Source organism: Lepidochelys kempii, chromosome 19 (assembly GCF_965140285.1).
Source record: "Lepidochelys kempii isolate rLepKem1 chromosome 19, rLepKem1.hap1, whole genome shotgun sequence".
NCBI classification, from domain to species: domain Eukaryota; kingdom Metazoa; phylum Chordata; order Testudines; family Cheloniidae; genus Lepidochelys; species Lepidochelys kempii.
The window spans coordinates 3,943,369-3,952,488 of NC_136398.1; the positions used below are offsets into that span (position 1 = coordinate 3,943,369).

General features: G+C 57.5%; 1 protein-coding gene across 1 annotated transcript; it reads left to right on the top strand.

Moving 5' to 3' along the window:
• Window positions 1-3,053: 3,053 nt before the first annotated feature.
• On the top strand, window positions 3,054-7,657 carry LOC140900578 (platelet-activating factor receptor). The gene is made up of 2 exons (XM_073318084.2): window positions 3,054-3,166; window positions 6,637-7,657. Exons 1-2 carry the CDS (start codon window positions 3,054-3,056, stop codon window positions 7,655-7,657), a joined length of 1,134 nt encoding a protein of 377 aa, XP_073174185.1.
• The last annotated feature ends 1,463 nt before the right edge of the window (window positions 7,658-9,120 follow it).

The following is a 9,120-nucleotide window of genomic DNA, read 5'->3' on the forward strand; positions in this document are numbered from 1 at the left end:
CTCTGTAGCACGTAGTGTTTCTGTGGCTGGGCCGAAAAGCTCAGCTCATGTGGTTTGAATCTCTTGAGAAAATCTGCAGCCTTTCGTGGCTGTCTGTCAGCTAAGGGCGCCTGGCAGTGTCTCAGCCTTCCAGCGCGGGGCTGAAATGACTCGCACCAAAAAAGCCACAGCTTCCTTGTAACTGTGACAACCAATCCCTGGCAAGCAGAATGTGTCTGGGCTGGGGAAGCCTCTGTCCCTCTCTCTCTCTCTCCCCGACTCCTGCTCATCTGCCCATTTGAAGCAGGGCTGCTGCAGAACAAGTCAGTCAGGCAGAGTCTGTGGGTAAGGACCAAACTGATTTTCTTACCACTCGGTCTCTTTGGGGGCTCTTTGCTGCATCTCTGGGGCTTTGCCTTGCTGCCTTTGAGCCCAGCCTTGGGTGTGTGTGAGAGAGTGAGTGAGAGATCTGCATGGCCCCCATGAATAGCCACAGAGCAGGGACAGTGTGAGCAGCAGCTTCCCGCACTCCCGCCCTGGGAGGGCTCCAGCTAGCCAGTCTTTCGGTGTGCTTGGCTTCATTGCTGAGACTGCTAACAAGGGGCCCAGCTAGTGTCCAGTGAGTTGGTGGTTTCAAAAGTGTGCGATGGGGGGAGACAGGAAACCTTTCTGGATGTCAGTAAGTCCTAGAGCTGTGCAAGCTTGAGGCAGGGTCACAGGGGCAGTGATTCAACCTCAAGCTTCAGGGCTCAAACCGATCGCCTGCAGGGGTCAGGAAGGAACGTCCAACCCCCTGGTCTCAGCACTCAACGAGTGGCTGAGTGCCTTTGCTGGAAGCTGGCCCCTCTCTGGGGCAGGGCAGTAGCTGCTGATCCGATCTGAGATGCTCGTTCCTTCCCGGTGGGAACGTAGCCCGTTGCTGTGGGAGTGGAGCGTGTGGCTAGCAGCAGGGCAGGGCGAATGTGCACAGCTGATGAACCAGCGACTGCCAGGCAGAGAGAAGCCAGCGCCTGGCTCGGCCGAGGGGGAGCCGCACTGCCCGGCTGGAGCAGGACGCAGGCAGGGACATTCCGACGGGCGCACATTCGCGGCTGTGGCGGGAGTGCTAAGCCCTTGCAGCTGCGAGCTGGAGCTGGGGCAGCATCTCTGCGGGATCTTCTCTCCGTGGCTTAGACCCTGTGGCCCTGGATGCAGCTGTGCCTCTGACTCACGGCAGCTTGGTAAATCCCTCAGGAAATCCCTCTCTCTGTGACAGCCCGGAGGGCTCTGGAGTGGGGCTGGGGATGAGGGGTTTGGGGTGTGGGAGGGGCTCAGGGCTAGGGCAGAGGGTTGGGGTGCGGGGGGAGGGCTGCAGGGTGGGGCTGGGGAGGAGGGGTTCAGGAGGGAGTTCAGGGTGGGGCAGAGGGTTTGGGATGTCAGGGGTGAGGGCTCTGGCTGGGGCTTGGGATGAGGGATTTGGGGTGTGGGGCAGCTCAGGGCTACAGCCACACAGAAGGGAAACTAGCAAAAGAAAAGAAAAGAAAAGCAGAGGAGAGGAAGGGACAGAAAAAGCCCAAAGCAGCCACCTGGGGCTTCCTGAGCTGCTGCGGTCGCCCATTCACTCCTCTGAACTTCCACCCAATCGCCTCAGCCTGCTGCTGGCACCGCTCCCTTGGGCAGCCGCCCGCTGCCCAGGGCTCAGGCAGGGACGCTTCAGGGGAGACACCCAGCCCCGAACACTGGTGGAGCCAGACCCCCCGTGCCCTGAATATTGCTGGAGCCCGGGCACCACAGGCCCATATAACTTGCTGCCCTGATCAAGTCAGACTAAATCTGGCTTCCTTTGCCTCTACATTCGGGGTTTTCCTTTGGCCCAGGGAATGGCAGAGGCTGAAGCTCGCTGCTCGGATCTATGCGGCAGCTGGAAATATCTGCAGTGGAGCAAGGGCCTATCTATCCTTTCCACCTCTAGCCATGCAACTGGGCCTGGTATTTCTAATGCAGGGCCACTGGCCCTGGCATCTCGGCCTCAAGGCCTCTCCTGGGCCAGGTCATGGGGCAGGGAAATTACTGACACTGGGTGAATGTCTGCCTATCACCTGCTCTTGGAGCAAAGAGCCACTGCCGGACTAGGGGTCTCGATTGGGCTGCAGTCCCAGGGGGTTTCCCTGGATTGAAAGGGATGGAAAAGTTGGATTGCATTGAGGATGTGCGGCCCGGCTGCTCGTGAGAACCACAGTGCTGAGCCTCCCGGCCCCTGCTCCGTCTGAGCAAAGCTCCGCCGAGTCGCCTCCTGAATGGTCCAGGCAAAGAGCTAAGGCTGGGAGGTGCTGCAGGAAGGGGGGGTGCTGGGGGAGGGACTTCAGCCAGCTCTGATGCCCCGCAGCCTTTCAGGAGCCAAGGCGTTGGCTTGGCTGGAGGGTGGCGTGGGGATGGCGCTGGCCGCGGTCCCAGCCCCTGTATCAGCTTGGCCCGGAGATGACCAGCAGGCATTTGGATCGCATGTCTGGGAAAGAAAAAACTCCAACTCCCCAATGCTGCCGCTGGTGCCTTCCTCCAAACCTGCTGCCGGTGAAACCTGGCGCTGATTTCCCCTGGGACAATGGCTCTGGCTGGGTAGTGGAGGTGCAGGGCTTGGCCTGCTCTGGCTGGGGCCTAGATGCTACGGGGATGGGTGCACTGCGTGATGACTAGGCAGTCAGATGTGCAGGGCTGGATTGAGGGATGGCTGGATGGACGGGAGCACGGATCCAGAGACGGACAGTCCCTTCCTCCTTAACCCACAGGGCTCTCTGGTGCGCCGACCGTCCGCCTTCAGGCGAGCAGCGGGAAGAACTGCACTCGCTTGGTTGAGACGTTAACGGCCAACCTGTCTGGCTGGCTGTCAGGCGCCGGGCTGTGGTTTGAGGTTAGGGTTCTCTGGTGATTCCCCTGCAGCCCTGTGGCTGCTGACAGTGCAGTGATGAGCAGAGAGTCCCGTAGGCCTAGACAATGGTCTACATGCTGACGGGGGCTGTACGGCATAAGGAGCCCGAGCTGCTGTCCCGTGAACTGTGTCCCAGCTCAGATGCAGGAACCTCCTCGCTCATCACGGAATGAGTCCTCTCCGGGGTCCTTTCGGGCTTGGCAGCCGGCTGACAGCCCCCCGGGCCAGCCTCCCTCCAGCGTCACAGGAAGCTGGGGCTCAGAGCTTCAGTGCGGCAACCGGGTAAGTGCTGTTGCTCTCCAGACCCTGCTCGTCCAGCCCTGCTCCCCAGACAGCTCTGCTGAGGCCTGTGAGGAGCAGGGGTCTGGGCTTGTCTCCGGGCAGTCATGGCGCTGGATTGCAGGGGGAGGCGGAGACGCTGCCCGCTGAGAGGGGCTGGGGGCGGACGGCAGGTTTGACAAGAATGGGCGCTGCCGAGGGGATGACTCGCTCGCCCTGCCGGCGAAGGATGGGGGCCAGAGGAGAATCCAGCTCTCTGGTTAGCGGGAGTTAGAAGAGCATTTTTGTCCCCTTGGGTCCTGGGGCCTGGCTGGCCCAGGGGACAGCGATGGGGGCTGAGTGCCCAACACCCGCAGCCATGGCCAGTTAGTGTCTGTGTCCTCGATCTCTAGGTGCTGAGGGAACAGGCAGCAAGGATGGACAGGACCCAACCCCCCTGCCATCCCCAGCTCCCAGCAGGAATGGGGCGTCCGGCTGGGGTCTGCTCTGCCCAGGGATCACATGAAACCTCCCTTCACCTGTCACCACCCCTTGCCTGCACTGCAGCCAGATAGGGAGGGGAGCTGCAGGCCGGGCAGGGATTTCCCCGCGCCTGGAGCACTTTGTTCCTTCTGCAAAGCGTTTCAAACCCATTGAGGACACAGCTGGCTCTGTTCTGCAGAGAGCCGCTGGGTTAAGGGCCAGGTTCTTCCCCTTGTTCAAACAGGGCTGGGCTGCCCAGTTCACATGGAGCACTGAGCATCAGTGTCGTGTGACTTCTATAAGTGGGGGGGCTGGGCTCCAGTCAGGCCAACGGGGCGGCGCGTGTGTGTGGGCAAATTCCCTGCCTGCCCACAGGGGCACCATTTCAGATGCTTCGGGGGGAGGAGGGGCATAACTTTAACCATGGTTCCAGGGACTACTTAGAAAACTGAAAACACTTGTTTTTTGGCAGATAATAGCTTACAATGCTCCTGTCAGATAATTTCTGTCTCATTCCTATAGCAAGAAAGAAAATTTAATAAATATTAGACCCGCTCAGCTCTAATACTAACATGTTCTGACCTCTTGTGGCAAGTCACTTACGGGACAGTGGTGAGGTTTAAATCATACTGTCTCGTCGTACTCAGATTCTCTTACTGAAGTCAGAAGGGACCATCATGATCATCTAGTCTGACCTCCAGCACATTGCAGGCCACAGAACCTCCCCAGCCCACTCCTGTGATAGATCCCGAACCTCTGGCTGAGTTACTGACCTCCTCAAATCATGGTTTAAAGACTTCAAGTTACAGAGATTCCACCATTTACACCGGCAAATGACCCATGCCCCAGGCTGCAGAGGTCTCTGCCAATTTGAGCCCGGGGGGAAATTCCTTCCTGACCCCAAATCCGATGATCAGTTAGATCCTGAGCATGTGGGCAAGATCCACCATACAGATACCTGGGAATAATTCTCTGTAGTAACTCAGCCCTCCCCATCTAGTGTCCCGCTCCAGCCATTGGAGATTTTTACTACAGGCAGTCGCCGATGGGCCACATGCCATTGTAGGCAGTCCTGTCACACCATCTCCTCTAGAAACTTCCCAAGCTCAGTCTTGAAGCCAGTTCGGTTTTTTTCCCCCACTGCTCCCCTTGGGAGGCTGCTCCAGAACTTCACTCCTCTGATGGTTAGAAACCTTCACCTAATTTCAACTTGGTGATGGACAGTTCCTATCCATTTGTTCTGGGGTCCACACTGGTGCTTAATTTAAATAACTCTTCTCCCTCCCTGGTATTTGTCCCTCTGATGTATTTATAGGAGGCAATCATCTCTCCCCTCAGACTTCTACTGGTTAGGCTAAACAAGCCAAGCTCTTTGAATTTCCTAAGGTAGGTTTTCCATTCCTCAGATCATCCTAGTAGGCTTTCTCTGCAGCTGTTCCACTTTGAATTAGTCTTTCCTAAACATGGGAGACCAGAATTGCACACAGGATTCCAGATGAGGTCTTGCCAGTGCCTTATATAATGGTACTAACACTTCCCTGTCTCTAGTGGAAACACCTCGCCTGAAACACCCCAGGACCGCATTAGCCTTTTTCACAGCTGCATACCACTGATGGTTCTTGTTCATCCTGTGAACAACAAATAGACCCAGGTCTTTCTCCTCCTCCTCTGTCACTTCCAACTGATAGGTCCCCCAGCTCATAGCAAAAATTCTTGTTGTTAGTCTCTAAGTACACGACCTTATACTTTGCCCTATTAAATATCATCCCATTTCTATCACTCCAGTTTACAAGGTCATCCAGATCTTCTTGTACGATATTCTGATCCTCCTCGGTATTGGCAATACCTCCCAACTTTGTGTCCTCTGCATATTTTATTAGCACGCGCCCACTTTTTATGCCAAGGTCAGTAAAAAAAAGTTTAAGATTGGTCCCAAGACTAATCCCTGAAGAACTCCACTGGTAAATGCCCTTTAGCCTGACAATTCACCTTTCAGTATGACCTGTTGTAGTCTTCCCTTTAACCAGTTCCTTATCCACCTTTCAGTTCTCATATTAATCCCCTTCCTATCCAATTTAACTAATTAATTGCTCACGTGGAACTGCATCAAACACTTTACTGAAATCCAGGTAGATTAGATCTACTGCATTTCTTTTGTCTAAAAAATCAGTTCTCTTTCCAAGGAAAGATATGAGTAACTTTGTAACTGCCTCTGGGATACAACAACTGAAATAATTGTAGAAAAATCTCCAATTACTTTCTATCATTTAGGTGACTTTTCCCAGTCCACCAAACTTGGAACAGATCATTTAACTTTAGGAAACATCCTACCAGTCCTTTCTTCTCTTAATCACCGTGTTTATAAACAAAATTCTGACTCCTAGACCCTGCCTCAGGGCTCAAGCTGGGAGCAGCTCATCTGTCTCCTCTGCAGAATTCATTGCATTGCACACTCAGGATGCCTGCCTGAGGCTTGCAGTTTGGGGGGGGGGGGACAAAGCCCTCCATGACCCCCCCCCCCAAACTCCGCCTGTGGCTGCTGTGCTCATGTTTGCGCTGAGTCTTATGCTTTCAGGCTTTACTGGGAGTTCAGTGCCTAGATGCTTAGCTGGATGGATAGAGGAGTGTGTGTGGAGATGGATGGAGAGAGGGGCTGAATGGAGAGGGGGAGAGGTCTGGGTGGATGTATGGCTCATTGGAGGGGTGTGGATGGAGAGAGAGCTCGAGGGGTATTTATGGAGCTGGCTGGCTGGATAGATCAATGGGTGGATGGGGAGATAGGTGGAGGCTTGGGGATGGGGATAGGGATAGATAGAACTTCTCCGGAGTTTGAGGGGGTCAGGTTGGCTCCTCCTACCCAGCAAGGTGTGCAGGGCCCAGGTTGACAACATAGCGTTATGAGGGGCTCCTAATCAGTGTCAGTCCCCCGTGCCCCCAGCTCAGGACTCTGACCCCCTTTCAGGCACACAGCCCAGGCCTCCCCTCTAACCCTGCCCTCTCTTGTCTTCCAGCGGTGCTGAGATGAACAACTGGACGGCCGGGCTGGAGGCGACGGAGGCACCCCTGGGTGCTGCCCGCGGGGAGTGTGAGCTGAGTGACCCCGTGCAGTTGGTCCTGGTGCCCCTAGTGTACTGCGTGGTGCTCTGTGTGGGGCTGCCTGGCAATCTGGTGGCCCTGCTGGCCTTTCTGCAGAGTGGCCAGGTGAGGAAGGCCATCCGCATCTACCTCATCAACCTCACTCTGGCCGACATCCTCTTCAACCTCACCCTGCCCCTCTGGATCCCCTACTACTTGGCCGGGGGGCACTGGGTCCTCTCAGATGCCACCTGCCGTCTGGCCGGGGCTGCCTACTACATAGCCACCTACAGTGCCATCACCTTCATGACCCTCATCAGCTTCGATCGCTACTGTACCGTCCGCGTGGCCAGGCTGGACCTGGCTCTGAACCGGCGCCACGGGGCCATGGCAGCTTGCGTGACGGTCTGGCTGCTGTGTTTGGGCTGCGCCATCCCCTCCCTGGCAGCCCAGCAGACCTGGGCGGGCTCTCGGGGCACCAAGTGCTTTGAGCAGTCTGCAGGGCACAGGAACTATGCCTATGCCATGGTGGGCTTCTTCGTGGCCTCCTTCCTGGTGGTGCTGGGCGCGTACGCCTCCATCATGAGGTCGCTCTCGGCCACTGCCTCCCACGGTAGCCACCGCCGGCTGGCCCGGGCCATGGTGCTGGGCATGCTGTTGGTGTTCGTGGTCTGTGTGGCCCCCTACCACCTCACCCTGGCCCCCTGGGTGGCCAGCCGGACGCAGACCCCCGGCTGCAGCCCACCCTCCACCCTGGACATCCTGCACACCCTGAGTGTGGCCCTGCTGAGCCTCAACAGCTGCATCGATCCGCTGATCTACTGCTTCTCCATCAAGCGCTTCCGGGCTGATCTGTGGATGACTGCGCGCAAGATCGTCCGGTGCCTCCCACTGCCCCCCTCCCCACTGGAGAGATCCATTCCCAATGTCCGCTCCTCCTCCTTCACCTCCTCCTAGCATGGCCGCTGGGAGAATGGCTCACGGCTTAGCTCGGCTCCCTCTCCAGGGCACTGGTCCACCATAGCGCCAGCCTCCAGTGTCTTGGCCTCATTGTGAGAATCTTGAACTTGCTCCCGGGGCTCTTCCAGTTGGGTGGGTGGGGGGTCACCTGGTAACAGCATCTCCCTGGCCTGATTGGAGGGTGACCAAGTGTCCGATGTGAGCTGGGGATCTGCTCCCTGCCAGTGTGCCCCGTGGCAGGAGGTTGGCAGGAACGGCTTTGCTGACGAGTCTGAGCCAACCTGCCCGGATGCACCCAGCCCACCTGGATCTCACTCTCTGCCACCCCTCAGGCAGTCCAGCCCCCAGTGCTCCTCTGGGACATGGGCCTCCGTGGGGCTTTGGCTGGATCTGAAGATTCGAGGGACATGGCGGTGGCAGGTCTCTCTCCTCAGCAGTGCTGGCCTTGTTGCCTTCATGTTGCTGCCGGAGAGAGAGGCTTCTCCTGGGCTGCTCCTGCCTGTTTTGGAACCCCTTCTTTGCTCAGCACGGGTACGGAGCTGCCCCATCCCTGCCTTCCTGCTCCTCTGGCGCGTTAAACCCCGCTTGGGCAGATGTCCCCTACCGTCGCTGCTCAGGGTATGTCACTCACCCATCAGCCCCCTCAGAGCGTCTCCAACCTCTCGGCTGCATTGTGGGGACTTGAGCACTAGCAGTAATTAGCTTCTGGCCCTCCTGATGGGGATGTGCCCTGGAGGGTTACAACAGGCTGTTAGTTGGTGGGAGGGATGCATGGCTTTGTACCTGGTGTAACGCCCATGGCCAGGACAGAGGGTCCCGCCTGCTTGGAGACAAGGCTGCTTGGAAACGGGCCACGTGAATTTGTGCATAAACTGCGTTTTCTCTTCAAAGTTCTTTTCCTTGTCTCCTAGCTCGGCGGGACCAGAACGGAGCCCTGCAGCCGGCCCCTAGCAGGGACGGGTCGTCTGGCTGGGGTCTGCTCTCCCCAAGGGCCCGTTGATATGGGGTCTGTCATAGGGTGACACTGGCCCTTTAAGAGGGAAGAGGCCTGTGCACCTGTGACTGGGCACTTGACCCTCACTTAGGCTTAATTAGGGCCCTAGGGGATCAGAGTTGCCTGGGGCAAGCAAGGGAAGGTGCAGTTGAGAGCTGCTGGGAGAGTCGGGGTGCTTCAGGTCCCCTGGAGCAGGGAAAGGTTGCGCAGAGACCAGCAGGAGCCTGGCCACTGGCCTTCCTGAGCTGGAGAGCCAGTGCTGGGGCGCTGAGGGGGTTCTGAGCTGGGGGGCTGTGGTCAGGTCGAAGAGCCGTGAGGTCAAGTGGCTGGCCGGGCAAGTGGGGGCCTGCACTGAGGGTGGAAAGGCACTGGGGACCGAGTGCTGCTGGGCTCCCGGGTGGGTGACCTGGAAGTGATGTTGCTGGGAAGGGGAGTGGAAAACCAGCATGCATTGGTGTGTTTTACT

Bases quoted from the DNA above. Each gene is read 5' to 3' on its own strand.
- LOC140900578 (XM_073318084.2), top strand. From the start codon at position 3,054: ATGAGTCCTCTCCGGGGTCCTTTCGGGCTTGGCAGCCGGCTGACAGCC. The intron at 3,167-6,636 runs GTAAGTGCTGTT...CTTGTCTTCCAG, and splicing joins AGCTTCAGTGCGGCAACCGG to CGGTGCTGAGATGAACAACT.